Source organism: Chiloscyllium punctatum, chromosome 23 (genome assembly GCF_047496795.1).
Source record: "Chiloscyllium punctatum isolate Juve2018m chromosome 23, sChiPun1.3, whole genome shotgun sequence".
In the NCBI taxonomy this organism is placed as follows: Eukaryota; Metazoa; Chordata; class Chondrichthyes; order Orectolobiformes; family Hemiscylliidae; genus Chiloscyllium; species Chiloscyllium punctatum.
In genome coordinates, this window is record NC_092761.1 from 57,115,911 (window position 1) to 57,136,726 (window position 20,816).

At 42.1% G+C, this 20,816-nt stretch overlaps 1 protein-coding gene across 2 annotated transcripts in view; it reads left to right on the plus strand.

Moving 5' to 3' along the window:
* kirrel3a (kirre like nephrin family adhesion molecule 3a) overlaps positions 1-20,816 on the plus strand; it is a 615,794-nt gene that overhangs the window by 513,268 nt on the left and 81,710 nt on the right. For both annotated transcript variants that reach the window (XM_072593027.1, XM_072593028.1), the window contains exon 6: positions 1,189-1,294. In XM_072593027.1, the coding sequence (XP_072449128.1) occupies positions 1,189-1,294 (106 nt within the window). The remainder of the gene's footprint in view (positions 1-1,188; positions 1,295-20,816) is intronic.

A 20,816-nucleotide genomic window follows, 5' to 3' on the forward strand; every position in this document is an offset into this window, starting at 1 on the left:
CCCCACTCCAGGGAAAAGACCTTGTCTATTTACCCTATCCATGCCCCTCATGGATTTTATAAACATCCAAAAGGTCACCCCTCAGCCTCCAATGCTCCAGGGAAAATATCTTCAGGCTATTCAGCTCCTCCCGGTAACTCAAATCCTCCAACCGTGAGAACATCCTTATAAATCTTTTCTGAACCATCTCAAGTTTTACAAAATTCTTCCTATAGCAGGGATACCAGAATTGCATACTCCAATAGTGACCTAACCAATGTCCTGTACAGCCACAACATGACCTCCCATCTCCTACACTCAATCACTGACCAATAAAGACACATATACCAAATGCCTTTTTCACTACCCTATCTACCTGTGACTTTTTCTTTTGGAACTATAAACCTGTACTCCAAGGTCTCTTTGTTCAGCAACACTCCCCAGCACCTTACAATTAAGTGTATAAGTCCTGCCCTAATTTGCCTTTCCAAAATGCAGCACCTTACATTTATCTAAATTAAAGTCCATCTGCCACTCCATAGCCCATTGGCCCATCTGATCAAAATCTCATTGTTGCTGAGATAATCTTCTTCGCTGTCCACTACACTTCCAATTTTGCAAACTTACTAACCTTACCTCCTATATTCACATTCAAATCATTTATATAAATGACAAAAAGCAATGGGCCCAGCACCGATCAATGTGGTACACTGCTGGTCACAGGCCTCCAGTCTGAAAAACAACCCTGCACAACCACCCTGTGTCTTCTACGGTTGAGCCAGTTCTGTATCCAAGTAGCTAGTATTTGTAATAAAAGAACATTTTAGTTATGAAACACAAGTGAATATAATTGTTTTTTTTACATTTTAAGGGCTATTTGAAACTGTCTTATTGCAAATATCAGAAATAAAGATTCAACCCCTTTCCCCCACAACCACTTCACAGAATTCTCAAAGGCCAGTGAAGGGTTAACCTGTTTCTGCAATTAATGTAGGTTTTGCCCATTTTAATGAGTCTATATTTCCCAAATTGTCCAGTAGTCTGTACAACTGACTTCCTTGTCACTGAACTGCCTAAAGATCTAATTTAATTGAGAATTCATGATACAGTTTGGTAATTGCTTTTGCAGGCCACTCACTCGTTCAGAAAGTGAGAACTACACCATGGAACTGGAAACAATCTACCTCTTGTTTTGTATTCTTCCTGTAGACCCACCTCTGGTGAACCTTACTGTGGAGCCACAGCCTGTCCTGGAAGGAAGCACAGTGAGATTCCGATGCTCAGCCAAGGCAAATCCTGCAGTCAGCTTGTACAGGTATCAGGTCATCTCCAGCTGCGTAGATTTAACAATTAAAATGAGTCCTATTAGCAAGCAGATGCAGTATAGAACTGAGTCACAATGACCAGGGAAGGTCTGGAGTTCATAATCTACAATGTTTTTTATTCATTCACAAGTGTTGCTGCTAAAGTCACTATTAACTATCCATCCCAAAGTTCCATTGAGAAGATAGTGGGAATGAATTACACCTTTTTGACAAATGAGTGACTTGCTAAGCCATTTTAGAGGTCAGTTAAGCATTGACCACAGTATAGAAATGGCAGATTCGCCTTCCTAAAGAGCATTAGTGAACCAAATGGTCTTTTAGAACAATCCATTAGTTTCAGAATTATTACGACTAATGCCTCTTCTTCCAGCTTTATTCGCTTGACCGAATTTAAGTTCCACATCTATCATGACGGTATTTGAACTCATATCTCTCAGTCTTTTGCTTCAGCACTCTGAATTATTGGTCTTTATCACAACCATGCTGCTGCTTAGTCCACTTAGGCTAAATAAATCAGCATTCTTGCTGATTATTGCTGACTAGTGACTGTCTGGTGAGCAGTGCCCTTGTAGGTATGGGAAAAGGAGAAGAATTGGTTTGACTATCCTTTCCTACCCCACCCTCTGATCCCAGTTCGTGCAAATAACCATTTGGACCAATTGGCATGGTACTAACTCTAGCAACAACTCTGTACTTTCAGGAAACTGGGGAATATTGGAGTAGGAAGAAGAATAAAGCTGCAAGTACGTAGTAGATTCATGCCTGAAAATTGTGTTTTCAAGTTGATATCTGTACTGGATAGCTTTGTTACCCAGTGTAGATGCTGAATTAGTTCACCCTTTTTTTTTGCTTAACAAATATTTTTGATTCTTTTTAGCACTCACCTACATCACAGATTAATTAAAGTAGTAAGAGTAGAAATTATGATACCAATTGTAAAAATTTCTTGAGTGAAAATAAATTTTGTAACTGACTGCAAGAAAAATAATAAAACACACATAATTAACAGGCACATAAGCAAAGATATAAAGTTCAAAAAGGAAGAGTATCCAAGACAAAAAGATCAAGGACACTTTAAAACAAAACTTATATCTTTGAGGGATTAGGTTTTAACCTGAAATCTGGTTTGTTTAATTATGTCTGCATTCTCAGCAGTGGTGAAATTTGTCAGTATCCTTCAATTCTTAGCAAATGGGCATTTCTTAAATTTGCTTCAGCACTGGGTGTTGTTTTTTGAGTGAAAAATGAAACAGGGAGAGGGAGAGAGAGAATCCTCAAATTCTGCCCAAAAGCTGTTGACTGAAATACTTCCTCATAGAGTCATGTATTTTACTTTATTGTTTGTTTTTCAAACTAGATAATCTGCATGTGATGTCTTTCATTTCAATATATGAAACTTCCAGAAATGTCTAAATTAAACAGAACACCTGAGGGACTGCTTTCACTCATTTTGATGATATGTTAATTTCAATTCAGAATGCTGTGTGTTTATTGATTGGTTTCATGAACTTGTCTCAACCTGTTCAGGTGATTACTGCAATCACTGTAAGCCAGCACTTTTCCCTTTCTGGAAAACAGCTTTAGCCTATGAAAGAACCCAGGTATTAAAATAAGATGATGGCAGTCAAAAACTAATCCTCTGTTTTTACCACTATCAAAATAATATGGTCAATGTTGGGAACGCAACATTTTTAAACCATCAGATCAGCCATGATCTCATTGAATGGTGGAGCAAACTCCGTGAGCTAAATGGCCTGCTTCACAGCCACTTTTAGAATATTGTGTACAATTCTGGTCACCCGTCTATAGGAAGGATGTTGTTAAACTTGAGAAGGTGCAGAAATAATTTACAAGGATGTTAACTGGAATTGGAGGGGTTGATTTAGAGGTTGACTAGGCTGGTGCTTTTTCCCCTGGAGCGTCGGAGGCTGAGGGGTAACCTTATAAACGTTTATAAAATCATGAGGGGCACGAATGTGGTCCTTTTCCTAGGGTGGGGGCAATGATTTAAAAAGGTCCAAAGGGCAACTTTTTCACACAGAGGGTGGTGCATATATAAAATGAGCAGCCCGAGGAAGTGGTAGGGACGGGTTCAATTATAACATTGAAAAGGCTGGGATATGAATAGATGAATTTAGATGGATATGGGCCAAAGGCTGGCAAATGGGCCTAGGTCAAATTGGGATATCTGGTCAGTATGATTGAGTTGGACTGAAGGGTCTGTTTCTGTGGTGTATCACTCTATGACTTTACCTCTCATTGGTCTCAGAGGCTGGTGCAGGCTAAGTATTGTGGGACTAAAGCCAGATGTAGGCTTGAATATAGTGCTAAAAACAAGGACTGCAGACGCTGGAAACCAGATTTTAGATTAGAGTGGTGCTGGAAAAGCACAGCAGTTCAGCCAGCATCCGAGGAGCAGGAAAATCGACGTTTCGGGCAAAAGGTTTCCTCATTTCCCCTTTCCCCACCTCACCCCAGTTCCAAACTTCCAGCTCAGCACTGTCCCCATGACTTGTCCTACCTGCCTATCTTGCTTTCCACCTATCCACTCCACCCTTCTCTTTGACCTATCACCTTCATCTCGACCCATTGTACTCTTTGCTACTTTCTCCCCACCCCCACCCTCCTTTCATTTATCTCTCCACCCTGCAGGCACTCTGCCTCTATTCCTGATGAAAGGCTTTTGCCCAAAAAGTCAATTTTTCTGCTCCTCGGATGCTGCCTGAACTGCTGTGCTTTTCCAGCACCACTCTAATCTTGAATATAGTGGTGTCAGGCTCCCTTTGGTGCAGAACAATAGAATTACCGAGCTAATGAAGAGCAAATAACCTCATACATTGTTCATTTTTGTGTAAATATTTTTAATCAATTTGTTCAGACATATTATGGCACAGTTTAAGTTTAGATTTAACAGAGGTCTTCAAGTTTATGAGGGATCTGAGGCAGAGTAGATGGGGGAAATCTGTTTCCATTGGTAAGAGAGAGAGCACAACTTAATTAACAAAAGAAACAGGAGTGAAATAAGGAATACACGGCCAGAGAGCAAGGTGGAGGTGGATTCAATTGAAGCAATTTAGATTTTAATCAACCTTGTATGACATATTACAAAACACCTCTGGAGTAGGTGTAACCTGAATCTGAACCTTCCGGCCCAGAGCTAGGGACACTACCAAAGCACCACAGGAAACAAACACAAACAGTTTTATTTCTGTCTCACGTGCCACTAACTGTGGGAAGACAATAAAAGAAGCAGAAAAATTGCTGAAGTATATGAAGCCTCAGTAGGCTAATGGGTTTGAGGTACAGATCAATCATGGGTTGACTGAATTTCAGAACAAGTTTGAGATACTAAAATAAAACAAAGAACTGTGGATGCTGAAGATCTGACACAAAAACAAATTGCTGGAGAAGCTCAGCAGGTCAGCAGGTGTGGTGAGAAAACAGAGTTAATATTTTTAGTCTGGTGACCCTTCTTCAGAACTGAGATGCTAACTGAGCCACTCCTGTTCTCAGGATGCTGAACTAGCCTGCAGAGTCTGTAATGTTGGAAATGAATTACAGCTTTCCATTTGGAAAGGCAAATAGAGATCTGACCCGGGAATCCTGATCATACTATATTTAAATGGTCTTGAAAATTGAAAGCATCAACTGGAAGCAGAGCCTAGTGGGGAAGACAATAGAGCAACAATGGCAGGAGTTTCTGGGTGTCATTGAGTATACAGTATAGAGGTTCATCCCAAAGAAAGATTATCCGGGGAGGGATGAGACAGTCATGGCTACCAAAGGAAGTCAGGAAATGTATCATAGCAAACGAGAGAGCCGATAAAGTGTCCAAGAGTACTGGGAAATCAGAACATTGGGAAGACTACAAAAACAAATTGAGGATAACAAAGAAAAAAATAAGGAAGGAAAGGATCAAATATGAAGGTACCTTAGCAAGTAATATTAGAAATGATAGCAAAAGTTTACTTCAATCGTTAAGAAACAAACGAGAGGCAAAAGTAGAAATTGGGCCACTCCAAATTGATGCAGGAAGGCTAGTGATGGAAGGCAAGGAAATAGCTGAAGAGCTTAATAAATACTTTGTGCCAGTTTTCACAGTGGAAGACATGAGTAATATCCCAACAATTAAGGAGAGTCAAGGGGCAGAGTTGAGGATGGTAACCATTACAAAAGAGAAAGTGCTAGAAAAGCTAAAAGGTCTAAAATTTGATAAATCTCTTGTCTCCAGTGGGCTACATCCTAGAGTTCTGAGGGAGGTGGCTGAAAAAAAAGCGGAGGCATTGGATGTGACTTTTCAAAAATCACTGGAGTCAGGGAAAGTCTCAGATGATTGAAAAATCACAGTTGTAATTCCCTTGTTCAAGAAAGGTTCAAGACAGTAGATGGAAAATTACAGACCAATTTGCCTAATCTGGGTTGTAGGTAAAATTCTAGAATCCATCATTAAGGATGAGACTTCTAAATTCTTCGAATTACAGGGTTGGATTAGAACAAGTCAGCATGGATTTAGGAAGGGGAGGTCAGGCCTGACAAACCTGTTAGAATTCTTTGAAGAGGTGACAAGTAGGTTAGACCAGGGAAACTCGGTGAATGTTATCTATCTAGACTTCCAAAGGGCCTATGATAAAGTGCCTCACAGTAGGCTGCTGAGTAAGGTGAAGGCCCATGGTGTTCGAGGTGAGCTACTGGTGTGGATTGAGGATTGGCTGTCTGACAGAAGGCAGAGAGTTGGGATAAAAGGTTCTTTTTCAGAATGGCAGCTAGTAACAAGTGGTGTCCCACAGGGTTCAGTATTGGGGCTGCAGCTGTTCATTTTATATACTAATGATCTGGATGAGGGAACGGGGCATTCTAGCGAAGATCGCCAATGATACGAAGTTAGGCAGACAGGCAGGTAGTTCTGAGGAAGTGGGGAGGCTGCAGAAAGATCTAGACAGTTTAGGAGAGTGGTCCAAGAAATGGCTGATGAAACTCAACGTGAGCAAATGCGAGGTCTTGCACTTTGGAAAAAAGAATACAGGCATAGACTATTTTCTAAACAGTGAAAAAATTCATAAAGCCAAAGTACAAAGGGATCTGAGAGTGCTAGTCCAGGATTCTCTAAAGATTGACTTGCAGATTGGGTCCACGGTTAAGAAAGCAAATGTAATGTTGTCTTTTATCACAAGAGGGTTGGAATACAAAAGCAGCGATGTGCTACTGAGACTTTATAAAGCTCTAGTTCGGCACCATTTAGAATATTGTGTCCAAGTTTGGGCCCCACACCTCAGGAAGGACATACTGGCACTGTGGCGTGTCCAGCAGAGATTCACACGGATGATCCCGGGAATGATAGGTCTAACATACAATGAATGGCTGAGGATCCTGGGATTGTATTCATTATAGTTAGAAGGTTGAGGGGAGATCTAATAGAAACTTAGAAGATAATGCATGGCTTAGAAAGGGTGGATGGTGGAAATTTGTTTCTGTTAAGTAGGGAGACTAGAACCCGTGGGCACAGCCTAGAATTAGAGGGGGTCAATATAGAACGGAAATGAGGAGACATTTCTTCAGCCAGAGAGTGGTGGGCCTGTGGAATTCATTGCCATGGAGCACAGTGGAGGCCGGGGCGTTAAATGTCTTCAAGGCAGAGATTGATAAATTTTTGATCTCGCAAGGAATTAAGGGCTATGGGGAGAGTTGAAATGCCCATCAGCCATGATTGAATGGCAGAGTGGACTTAATGGGCCGAATGGTGTTACTTCCACTCCTATGTCTTAGGTCTTTGGTCACTGTGAGAGGGTGAGTGACAAAGGAGGGAGTGGAATATGGGAATAGTAAATCATTACATGGTGTGAGTATTCATCTCAGCTGGTGTAGATCAGTATTGGGGAGCTTCTTTTATTTTGTGATAAGTAACAAGAAGATGAAATCCAAGATGGAGGACGGGACAAATTTCTGGCTGTAACAGGCTACTACTTTTTTGAGGTATTTTAGGTGATGGAGGTGATTTCCTCGAATTCCAGGAGCAGCAATTACTGTTTATTGCATTGTTTTGGAACTTTGAAAAAAAAGTCAAAACAACAGCACAGTTAAAAGGGAGAAAGACAGACAAAGACAGCAAGCACGTGGTCCGTAAGGGAGAGAGAGAAAGAAACCCACACTGCTAACTGACACAGCAGCAAATCTGTGCAGTTACTGCCTTTGCTGTTTGAATTCATGCATCGCTAGACATCGGAGTGTGTCTAGGAACACTTAATAAACAGCAAAATCCATAACTGATCTTGGAGGAACCTGTTTGGGAAAGGTCACAGCACAGAAACAAATAGTTTTAAGTATAGCTGTGCTGCAAATCTACAATAGTAAGTAGAGTGGGTTCTTTCTTGATTATATGTTTTTTTAATTGGGATCTGTCTCTTGATTAAATTTTTAAAATATAAGCCATAAATATTAAGTTAGCCTGCAGCAGTGTTTTGTAGAGGAATAAGACTGTGCTATTTTCTGGGTCTGCAGATTGGAAGGTGCAAAATGGCCTTTCGTAGAGTGATATCCTCTTCTTGTCGGATGTGGGAGTTTTGGGAGAGTTTAAGGGCTACTGAGGATTATATTTGCAATAAACATCGTTGGTTGTAAATCCTGTCAGATCAAATAGATTGGTTGGAGCAACAGTTGGAGGCAAAGAGGAATTTACAAGAGCTAGGGGGTGTGATGGATAGCATTTTGGGAAGAGACAAAAGCCGCAGATACAGTCAGGTAGATGGGTTAACTCCAAGAAAGTTAGGAGAGATAGGCAGTTACTACGGGAGTCTTCTGTGGCTATCCCCAATTCAAACAAGTATGCTGTTTTAGAAAATGTACAGGGTGCTAGACTCTCATGAACAGCTAAGTTTCAGGTTGCAAGACTAGCTTAAATGTAATGAGGGGTACATCGGGTTCCAAGTAATTGATTCTGTTAGGGGACTCTCTACTCAGGGGCACAGAATGACATTTCTGCGGCTAGCAGCAAAAAATCTGAATAGTGCGTTACCTTCCTGATGCCAGAATCAAGGATAACTCAGAGAGGGTGCAGAATGTTCTCAAGGGGGAGAGGTACCAGCAGGAGGTCATTGTGCACATTATTATCAACAACATAGGAAGGGAAAAGGATGAGATTCTGAAGGGAGAATATACAAAGTTAGGCAGGAATTAGTTAGGCTCAAGGGTTGTAATATCTGGATTACTACCAGTGCTACGAGCTAGTGAGGATAGGAATAGGAGGATAGAGCAAATGAATGTGTGGCTGAAGGGCTGGTGTGTAGGAGAAGGATTCCCATTTTTGGATCATTGGAATCTCTTCCGGGATAGAAGTGACCTGCACAAGAAGGATGGATTGCACCTGAATTAGAAGGGGACAAATATACTGGCAGAGAGATTTGCTGGAGCTGCTCGAGAAGATTTAAACTGGTAAGGAGGTGGGGTGGGGCCCAGGGAGATAGTGAGGAAAGAGATCAATCTGAGACTGGTACAGTTGAGGAAAGAAGCAAGTCAAACAGTCAGGGCAGGCAGGGACAGAGCAGAGACCAAGGTAAATAATAATGATAAATTTAACTGCATTTATTTCAATGCAAAAGGCCTAACAGGGAAGGCAGATGAACTCAGGGAATGGTTAGGAACATGGGATTGGGATATCACAGCAATTACAGAAACATGGCTCAGGGGTGAACAGGACTGGCAGCTTAATGTTCCAGGATACAAATGCTACAGGAAGGATAGAAAGGGAGGCAATAGAGGACGGGGAGTGGCATTTTTGATAAGGGATAGCATCACAGCTGTACTGAGGGAGGATATTCCCGGAAATATATCCAGGGAAGTTATTTGGGTGGAACTGAGAAATAAGAAAGGGATGATCAAATTATTGGGATTGTATTGTAGACCCCCTAATAGTCAGCAGGAAATTAAGAAACAAATTTATAAGGAGATTTCAGTTATCAGTAAGAATAATAGGGTGGTTATGGTAGGGGACTCTAACTTTCTAAACATATGCTGGGACTGCCATAGTGTTAAGGGTTTAGATGGAGAGGAATTTGTTAAGATTGCACAAGTACATTTTCTGAATCAGTTTGTGGATGTACCTACTACAAAAGGGGCAAAGTTTGACCTACTCTTAGGAAATAAGGTAGGGCAGGTGACTGAGGTGTCAGTGGAGGTGCAATTTGGGGCCAGCGACCATAATTCTATTAGTTTTAAAATAGTGATGGAAGAGGATAGACCAGATCTAACAGTTGAAGTTCTAAACTGGAGGAAGGCTAATTTTGACAGTATTAGGCAAGAACTTTCGAAAGCTGATTGGGTACAGATGTTCACAGTTAAATGGACGGCTGGAAAATGGGAAGCTTTCAGAAATGAGGTATCAAGACTCCAGAGACAGTATATTCCTGTTAGGGTGAAAGGAAAGGCTGGTAAGTGCAGGGAATGCTGGATGATTGAAGAAATTGAGTGTTTGGTTAAGAAAAAGAAGGACGCATATCTCATGTATAGACAGGAGAGATCGAGTGAATCCTTAGAAGAGTATAAAGGAAGTAGGAGTATACTTAAGAGGGAAATTAGGAGGGCAAAAAGGGGACATGAGAGAGCTTTGGCAAATAGAGTTAAGGAGAATCCAAAAGGTTTTTCCAAATACATTAAGGACAAAAGAGCGAATAGGGTCCCTCAAAGATCAGCAAGGTAACCTTTGTGTGGAGCTGCAGGAGATGGGGAAATACTAAACGAGCATTTTGCATCAGTGTTTACTGTGGAGAAGGACATGGAAGATATAGAATGCAGGAAAATAGATGGTGATATCTTGAAAAACGTCCGTATTGCAGAGGAGGAAGTGCTGGATATCTTGAAACGCATGAAGGTGGCTAAATCCCCAGGGCCTGATCAGTGTACCCTAGAACTCTGTAGGAGGCAAGGGAAGTGATTGCTGGGCCCCTTGCTGAGATATTTGTATCATCGATAGTCACAGGTAAGGTGCCAGTAGTAGGGAGGTTGGCTAATGTAGTACCATTATTTAAGAGAGGTGGTAAAGACAAGCCAGGGAACTATAGAGCTGTGAGCCTGATATCAGTGATGGGCAATCCTGAGGGACAGAATTTACATGTATTTGGAAAGGCAAGGACTGATTAGGGAGAGTCAACATGGCTTTGTGCATGGGAAATCATGTCTCACGAACTTGATTGAGTTTTTTGAAGAAGTAACAAAGAGGATTGATGAGGGTAGAGTGGTGGATATGATTTATATGGAAGTTCGACAAGCTTCCCCATGGGAGACTGATTAGCAAGATTAGATCTCATAGAATGCAGGGAGAACTAGCCATTTAGATATAGAACTGGCTCGAACACAAAAGACAGAGGGTGGTGGTGGAGGGTTGTTTTTCAGATTGGAGGCCTGTGACCAGTGGAGTCCCACAAGGATCACTGCTGGATCCATTGCTTTTCGTCATTTATATAAATGATTTGAATGTGAACATAGGAGGTATAGTTCAGAAGTTTGCAGATGACACCAAAATTGGAGGTGTAGTGGACAGCAAAGAAGGTTACCTCAACTTACAACGGGATCTTGATCAGATGGGCCAATGGACTGAGGAGTGGCAGATGGAGTTTAATTCAGATAAATGTGAGGTGCTGCATATTGGCAAAGCAAATCATAGGAAAACTTTGACACTTTATGGTAAGGTCCTAGGGAGTGTTGCTGAACAAAGAAACCTTGGAGTGTAGGTTCATAGCTCCTTGAAAGTAGAGTCACAGGTAAATAGGATCGTGAAGAAGGCATTTGCTATGGTTTCCTTTATTGGTCAGAGTATTGAGTACAGGAGTTGGGAGGTTGTATTGTGGCTGTACAGGACATTGGTTAGGCCACTTGTGAAATATTGCAATTCTGATCTTGCTGGCAAATGGGACTACATTAGGTTGGGATATCTGGTTGGCATGGACGAGTTGGACTGAAGAGTCTGTTTCCGTGCTGTACATCTCTATGACTCTAAGTACAGCAAACTACGTGTGGATTACCCAGCCTAGATCAGTGGATGCTGCTTATTCAATGATTTCTTAACAAACATTCAGAAAGGGAAGGGTTAAACCGTTTAAAAAACAAGAAATAAAGTTAAAAAGCATTACGCTGTTTCCAGCCCATTGGCTGTCCCCTCAATGCTCAGTCCTCCCACCCGCTGGCTGTCCCTCATTGCTCAGGCCTCCAGCCTGCTGGCTATCCCCTCATTGCTCAGGCCTCCAGCCTGCTGGCTATCCCCTCATTACTCAGGCCTCCAGCCTGCTGGCTGTTCCCTCATTACTCAGGCCTCCAGTCCGCTGGCTGCCCCTCATTGCTCAGGCCTCCCACCTGCTGGCTTTCCCCTCAATGCTCAGACCTCCAGCCTTCTGGCTGTCCTCTCAATGCCCAGACCTCCCACCTGCTGGCTGTCCCCATCTTGCATGAGCCTTCGGCCCAAACAGTACAGCACAAGAACAGGTATTCAGCCCACAAAGCCTGCATTGACATCTTTTACCTTTTTACAGTCTATATCCCTCTACTCCCTCTCAGGCCTCCAGCCCACAAGCCTCATTTGTAATGAAGGTCTTATGCCTGAAACGTCGATTCACCTGCTCCTCGGATGCTGCCTGACCTGCTGTGCCTTTCCAGCATCAGACTGTCAACTCTGATCTCCAGCATCCTCACTTTCTCCAACTAAGGGTATCCCAGTCAAAATTGCTGAAGCTAAAATTATCCACCACAGAATTCTATTGATTTTACATTTTCCGTAATCTGGCCACATCTCCATTCTTCTATCACCCTCTGGCTGTTGGGAGGCCTGTAGTACAATCCCATCAAAATGACTGCACCCTTCCAGTTCCTAAGCTTGATCCATATGGCCTCTCTGGATGAGCGCTGCCTTAGTACAGCTGTGATATTCTCCCTAATCAGTAATTCAACTCCCCCACTTCTTTTACATCCCTCTCTACCTCACTTGAAGCATCTAAATCCTGGAATGTTAAGCTGCTAGTCTTGTCCCTCTCTCAACCAAGTCTCTGTAAAGCTACAACATCATAGTTATATGTACATATCCCAGCTTTAAGTTTTTCTGCCTTACTTGTCACACTCCTCGCATTGAAACAAATATTCTTCAGAAAGCCAGTCCCACCATATTCAGTAATCTCTCCCTGCCTGTTCTTCATCTTAGCATTACTAGTTGCTAACTGCTTCTTGCTGACCTATTGGTGTGGTTCCCACCTACTTGCCATAATCGTTTAAACCCTCCCAAGACAAATGTACAGCCATGACCTTCACTCAGCCTGGGCCCAGAACCTGAACACATCATTAACCACAAGCATGAAGCTCATGTTTTCTGGGACCTTCTACTATCAGTATGGATATTCAGGGAGAAAGTTAGGACTGAGGATGCCGGCCATCAGAGACGAGAGTGTGGTGCTGGAAAAGCACACCAGGTCAGACAGCAGGAATGAAGCCTACTGAGATCCCTGTAGACAGAAGAGGAAAATTTCTTCAAGGTAGGACACTTGGAAGAGGCTTCGCAGTAGGGTTGAAATCAACTAGGAGAAAGTGAAGACTGCAGATGCTAGAGATCAGAGTCGAGAGTGCGGTGCTGGAAAAGCACAGCAGGTCAGGCATTAGCCGAGGCACTGAGATCCTTGCAGAGAGAGGAAGAGAACTTCTTCAAGGTAGGCCTCATTCCTGATGAAAGGCTTATGTCCCAAATGTCGATTCTCCCGCTCCTTGGATGCAGTATTGACATTCACACTGCTATTGCAGATTTGGATGCTGCTATACCCACTCCGTACTTTGGCAAAAAGTCCTGCTGTTTTAATATATGTTTGCTAATTGTCAGGAATTTTCACATTAAAAGTCAATGACTGCAGTATTGATGAAACCCTTCCAATAGACTAGAGGCAGCCTCTAGCAAGTCCTTTAAGGGACAACTGGTTGGGCATTATACAATTCTGACTTCCTTGAATGCAGCTGACACACAGTAAACACAATTCAGGACAGCCATATTTTATACAGGGATCCATAAAAAAGATACTAGGCACTATAATTGCTTTGGGCAGACTCTGCCCACATCCCTTTAAACATTTACCAGTATTTAGTGCTGAATGTATATCACAGAAAGAGTGCATGCACTCCATCCACCATTAGAACGATTGTGATGTTCTCCAATATCAAAGTTATTAACAGGTTCAAATGTGCAGGACAAAATGAAAGAGATTAAAAAGTGAGAGCTTTGCAAATCCCTAGTTAATCCTACAATTAAGGGACAAGGACTAAGTCAACACTTTGTCCTTAAGGTATCACGTGTAAAGTAATTTGAAGCCCAGATTGCTTTATCTTGAGTTGGGAAATACTGGCAAATGTACTTTGAGACAGGTGAGCACTTTGTAAGCCATCGCTGAGAGCTGCCAAACTCTCTTCTCTGGGAGCTCCCACATCCCCCTTAGCCACAACAGAGAAGCATAGTGCAATGTTATGTAAATTATGCAAATAGTGCTTAATAAAGAATTAATTCACACATACATCATTGAAATCCTTGCAGGTTAAAGATTTGAATAAAATATCCAACAGAAAATCAGCTATTCAAAACCACATTGAATTAATAGTCAGGTTACATTTTTATTACTTTATTTTGAAAAGTTACTTGGTCGGATTTAGAATAGAAATGCTCAGAAAAGAAAATCTCTTGCTCTGTTTACTATGCTGCACAGGCCATGGAATCAGATGAAGAGGCCTATAGCATAAGATGGTGGGAGTAGCTTTCAACAATAAAAAAAATCAAATAAACGGTACAATGTAAGCTATATTGATTAACCCACTAATTCTTCACATATCAATTCTTGTAACAAGATCAATGTCTTCTCAGAGAAATCATTACCTTAAGGTAATTCAACACTGACCCAGGGCTAGTCACACTGTGATTGATCAGCACTGTCCGAGGGTCAGACACACCATGATTGGTCAGCACTGTCCTGGGCCAGTCACACCATGATTGATCAGCACTGTCCTAGGGCCAGTGTCAGACATACTGTGATTGGTCAGCATTCTCCTGGAGCCAGTCACACCATGATTGGTCAGCACTGTCCTGGGGTCAGACATACTGCGATTGGTCAGCATTGTCCTGAGGTTAGGTATACTGTGATTGGTCAGCATTATCCTGGGGTTAGATATACTGTGATTGGTCAGCATCGTCCTGGGGTCAAAACACCTTGATTAGTCAGCACTGTCCTAGGGCCAGTCACATCATGATGTATCAAACCGTTAGGCAATTCCTCAGTAAGACAATATCCATGGGTGCTACGTGTTCACTATAAGCATCTTGCTATTTAAATCATGAATATAAAAGTGATTGCATTCTTCATAAAGTGTTGCCTTGAGCAGTCTGCACACAAAGTGAGTTGTTGCCGAGTCGGCTGGTATTGTGAATGCAGTTTCTCCCTAGATTCCTGCACACACATCATCTAAACCAAAAACACCTGGGACCAGGATATTTGCAGCTCGCCAATTGACCAACAACCCTTCATTTCACCTCCTGAGCTGTCACACAAGAACCAGAGGAGCCCATTCTGCCCCTCAAGCCAGTTCTACAGTAACAGCAGGCTACCATTCTGTCTTTCAAGCCTGTTACATTGGAACAAGGAGAAACCATTCTTTGAACCTGCTCACCTTAGCTTCATTTAGCAGCTGTTACTCCAAGTGTCTTGACACTTGTACTGAATCATGTTTTTCATATTTATTTTGAAATTAAAGTCGAAAAGGTACGTTCTGACTCCCCTACTAAATAACCTCGATTTAATTTTGAGATTACTTTCCTTTATTATGGATTTCCCCCACCAAAGGGAATAGTTACTGTGTTTCTGCCCTATCAAATTCTTTTGCAATTTTAAAATCTCAATCAGATTGTTCTTCAAATTTCTACACTAAGCATTACGTGTGTACAAAATAGCCTGTATCCAGAGCTTGAATAAACAACCTATACTTTGAGATTGAGCCATGCAGAGGTTCCACCTCTGGTTTATGCTTAATTAACAGAGTCAATCTAACTGCAGAGATTCATTGTCTGAATCTCTGATCTTGCAAGAGGAAAATTAGCGACCGTTCTAAAGACTAAAAGGCATTGTTTCAGAATAATGGGTCACTAATTTAAGATTGAGATGAGGAAGAAGTACTTCTCTCAGAAGGCTGTCCATCTTTGGAACTCCTTGCAACAGAGGGCTGTAGGGGAAGAGTCCTTGTATATTTTTAGGGCTGAGGTAGATTCTTGACCAGTTGGGGAATCAAGGGTTATGGGAAAATTGCAGGAATGTGGATGTAAGGAATGTCAGATCATGCGTGATACAACTGAATGTCAGAGCAGAACTGAGGGTCTTAGGAATGCTTAGAAAGCCTTCAATTCTGCTGTGACTGAGCCTCGTCTTGTTACGACTGACTTTTCCCACATTTTCGCCCAATGACTGGACTGTGACATTTTGTGCATTCACTACCAAAGAGGAATCTGGTGAGTGAAGGCCCCCATTCCCTGGGCCTGCATATCAGTCATACCCACAACAATAAGGAGAAGGTCTGGAGAAGTCATACTGGACTCAAAACATTAACTTTCTCTCCACAGATGCTGTCACACCTGTTCAGTTTCTTTTTTCTGCTTATTTTTCAGTGTAAGGAGAGCTCAAGAGAGTTTGTTCCAGTTCTTCAGTTCAGACTGGACCTGTATTCTCCGAAGTTTAGAAGGATGTGAGATGATCCTGTTGAAGTTCACAAAATTCTAAAAGATCTTGATAGGGGAGATAGAGACAAGATGTGCTGGCCTGGCTGGGCAGTCTAGAACTAAGGGACACAGTCTTAGATTAAGAAGTAGATCATTTAGAAATTTCTTTACTCAGAAGGTGGTGAATCTTTGGAATTCTCCACCCCAGAGGTTTGTGAATGATCAGTATGTTCAAGATAGAGATTGATAGCTTTCTAGGTATCCATAGGATATGGGGATAGCACAGAAACATTGAGCCAAGATGGATGATCAGCTATAACTTAGAATGGTGGAGCAGGGTCAAGTGCTGAGCGGCCTGTTCCTGCTCTTATATTCCCTTAGGTGTAGATCATCTCCTGTCAGACTGTTAAACCACGACCTCAAATGTTGTCTTTTATTGGAGGTCTCACTGCTTGAAAGTGAATTACATCCAGCTATTTAAAATAATCATGAAATATATTGTAAACATGATGGCTGCATACTTCAGTGTAGTTTGAATTTAGTGTGACTTGCCAAGGGCTTTCCAACATATTGGATTCAGTGGCTAGGGTTCAGTTATTGCATTTCTGTGCTATTTTTTAATGGAAGCAGTTATTAAAATTCATACAAATAAAATCCATATGGCAAAGAAAAATTATTCAGATGACATTTTCATCCATAATTCAGACCTTTTATTCAGGCAAATATTAATGTGAATTATTGTCCCCATTATTTAGTTGACAATGTGAGAAGGGTTTAATAGATGACAGTACACCTCCCATTGCCAACTGGGGAATATATCATCACTGGATTGGGTACTAAGGTGCTGCTTTATTCAGTGCTCATTCTGGCTGGTATTCCCATTGTCTAGGACAGGCTTCTGATAGTTTGATGGACTTTTCACTGCCTGCTTCAAGCCAATCTCACACAGAATAAGAGAGTTTGGGTTTGAGACGAGGCCAATGCTAGCTGGCTAATATAACCTACTACAGCAGTAGCAACTACTACAGCTGTCCTTGGTGTTCCCAGGACAGATATAAAAAGAGAGAGCATTCATTAATAAAACATTTTCATAACCTCAAGATACTCCCAAAACACTTTACAGACAATAAAATCCTTTCAGAATGTCAGGCACTGTTTTGCAAACACAAAATGTGCTCAATTTAGGTGAGGGAGCCTGAGTTGTAGGCGACATACACCAAAAACAGACATAGTTTACATGTTTAACATATTCTCCAGACCAGCTTTCAGCCAGTCTGTCTCTAAGTTAGTAGTGCTGGCTCACTCCTCTACTACAACCACAGCACAAAGTTTGCCAGAGGGGGAAAAAAATAACTGGAAAGAAATCAGTAATACTTTGAAATTAACAACCATGTCATACTGGAGCACTGTTTTAAGTATCCAAGCCAAGTCAGACCTGTACGCATCTTGCACACATTTTATTGGATTTTTCTTATGGGTTTGCTATGGGATCCACAACTGTATTCATACAGCACCTTTTATGCTGTCACAACATCCAGATATGCATGCAGCCATTTCAAGTGGATATGAAGGGTGAGGCTAGAGTAGGCAAGCAAATTCAAGAGAAAAGATTTCAGGCTGATGTTCTTATCAGCCTTTGGCTGTTGTGCCAGGAGTAGCCTGGGTCTAAGGTCAATAATCCACGTTTGGATGCCAACCAAGTTGAGTGACTTATCACATTGTACATCACTGGTACTGGTAACCAGTGGCTATCCTGCACCTGCCAGCTCGACAGAACAATAAAAATGCAGCTTCAGAGAGGAAGGTGGGAGCTGCATGAGGACCATATACAGCTCCAGTGGTCACAGCAAGGTAATGGCACAGTTGCTGTCTTACAATCCAACAGCTTTCACATTGAGCAAAGATTTCCAGGAGACTGATGTCTTTGACCCTGTGGGATTAATGCAATATGTCTATTCTCTCCTGCTACTCTTGCCCTGTGAACTGATGGTGAGGGCTGTTAGCAATCCCTCCAGTGAATGGTGGGGCAAAGAGAGACCTTCCCCTCCAGATCCTGCCTGAAACCCCTTATTGGTGCCCAGCTCATCACCCATGTCCCTGGAAATTCAGCTGGTAGGCGCCATGTACACTGAGCAGTTTTAGGAACTTGGCCAAGGTCACAGCCTCCCCAGTGTTTTCAAAGCTGGAAAAGTTCAGCCCATCCTTTTAGGTCTCGACCTTTCACCAGAAATATTTTCTTGAAGTTGGTCAAGTGAATGATAATTGGCCTGGATACAAGGGCAATGTCAACTGCTCATAAGTCATATACGTCTCCAGCACAGAAAAGGTCCTTTGGTCCATTGAGTCTGCACTGACCTAATTATTCTAATCCCATTTTCCAGCACTTGGCCTTGTGTGCCTTGGTGTCACAAGGGAACATCTACGTACTTTTTAAATGTTATGAGGGCTTCCGTCACTACCACCCTTATAGGCATGAGTTCTAGAATCCCAACTCCCCTTGGAAGAAAAATATTTCCTCATATCCCCTCTAAACATTCTACCCTTTACCTTAAATCTATGCCCTCTGGTCATTGATCCCTCCACAGGGGAAACATTTCTTCCTGTCTACTAACCTCATAACTACATCTCACGGCGGCACGGTGGCACAGTGGTTAGCACTGCTGCCTCACAGCGCCAGAGATCCGGGTTCAATTCCCGCCTCAGGTGACTAACTGTGTGGAGTTTGCACGTTCTCCCCGTGTCTGCGTGGGTTTCCTCTGGGTGCTCCGGTTTCCTCCCACAGTCCAAAGATGTGCAGGTCAGGTGAATTGGCCATGCTAAATTGCCCATAGTGTTAGGTAAGCGGTAAATGTAGGGGTATGGGTGGGTTGCGCTTCGGCGGGGCGGTGTGGACTTGTTGGGCCGAAGGGCCTGTTTCCACACTGTAAGTAATCTAATCTAATCTAATCTCGGCTATATCTCCTCTGCTCCAGGGAAACAATCCCAGACTATCCAATTTCTCTTCATAACTAAAATTCTCCAGCCCAGGCATCATCCTGGTAAATCTCGTCTGCACCCTCTCTAGTGCAATTACATCGTTCCGACAATGTGGATTCTAGAACTGTACACAATACTCCATCTGTGGCCTAATCAACTTTTTATACAGTTCCAGCATCATCTTTCTGCTCTTAAACTCTATGCTAAGGCTAATAAAGGCAAGTATACTGTGTGCCTTTGTAACTACTTTATCCACTTGTCCCTCCACTTTGGTTCCTCCATGCTTTCCAGAGTCTACTATTCATCATGTATTCCCTTGCCTCATTTGTCCTGCCCACCTCTCTGGGTTGAATTCCATTTGCCACTAATTAATCCATCTGATCAGCCCATCTCTGTCCTTCTATAATCTAAGGTTATCCTCCTCACTATTTACCACACCACCAATTTTCATACCATCCAAGAACTTACTGATCAATCCTCCCATATTCAAATTTGAATCACTCATATAAACGAAAAAGGTGGATAAAGTTGAGCAGGTCCCTTGCAGGATGAGAAAGGGGAATTAATACTGGGCAATGCTGAAACAGCTGAGGCCTTGAATGACAATTTTGTGTCAGTCTTCACAGTGGAAGATGTGTCTGGCATGCCAAAGCATGATGTTAAGAATACAATGGGAGGTGAGGATCTCAATTCAATTATTATCACTAAATAGGTAGTGTTGAGCAATCTTGAGGGTCTAAAGGTAGATAAGTCCCCTGGTTCTGATGGAATGCATCCCAGGGTGCTGAAAGAAATAGCGGAAGTTATAGTCAATACATTCTTGGTAATTGTCCAAAATTCACTGGACTCCCGGCAGGTCCCAAAAGACTGGAAGACAGCAAATGTCATGCTGCTGTTTAAAAAAGAGTGTAGGAAAAAGGCAGGTAACTATAGGCTAGTTAGCTTAACATATGTAGTCAGGAAAATGCTGGAAGCTATCATTAAAGAAGAAATAGTGAGACATCTGGATAGAAAGGGTTCCATCAGGCAGACACAGCATGGATTCAGAAAAGAAAGGTCATGTTTGACAAACTTATTGGAATTATTTGAGGATGTAACAAGCGTGGTGGATGGAGGAGAACAAGTGGATGTTACCTACCTGGATTTCCAGAAGGTGTTTGATCAGGTGCCACATAAAAGACTCATCTATATGTAGGAATGTATGGAGTTATGGTGCATTTACTAGCTTGGATAGAGGATGGGTTAACCAATAGAAAGCAGAGAATTGAGATAAATGGGTGTTTCTCTAGTTGGAGATCAGTGGTGAAAGGGGTGCTGCAGGGGTCGATGTTGGGACAGCAACTGTTCATGATATAATATATATATAAAAACAATTTGGAAGAGGAGACCGAGTGTAATGTACGCAAGCTTGCTAATGACACTAAATTGAGTGGAAAGGCAAACTGTGCAGAGAGATTTAGGTGAGTTAAGTGAGTGGGCAAGAGTCTGGCAGATGGAATACAATGTTGGTAAATGACAGATTATCCACTTTGGAAGTAAAAGTAATAAGTCAGAGCATTATTTAAATGGTGAAAGATTGCAACATGCTTTTGTGCAGAGGGACTTAGGAGTATTTGTACATGAATCGCTAAAGGTTGATTTGCAGGTGCAACAGGTAATCAGGAAGGCAAATGGAATATTGGCTTTCATTGCTGGGAGGACTGAATTTAAGAGCAGGGAGGTTCTGCTGTAACTGTACAAATGTTGGTTAGGCCACACCTGGAATATTTGACACAGTTCTAGCCTCCTTACTTGAGGAAGGATGTACTGGCTTTCGAGGCGGTGCAGAG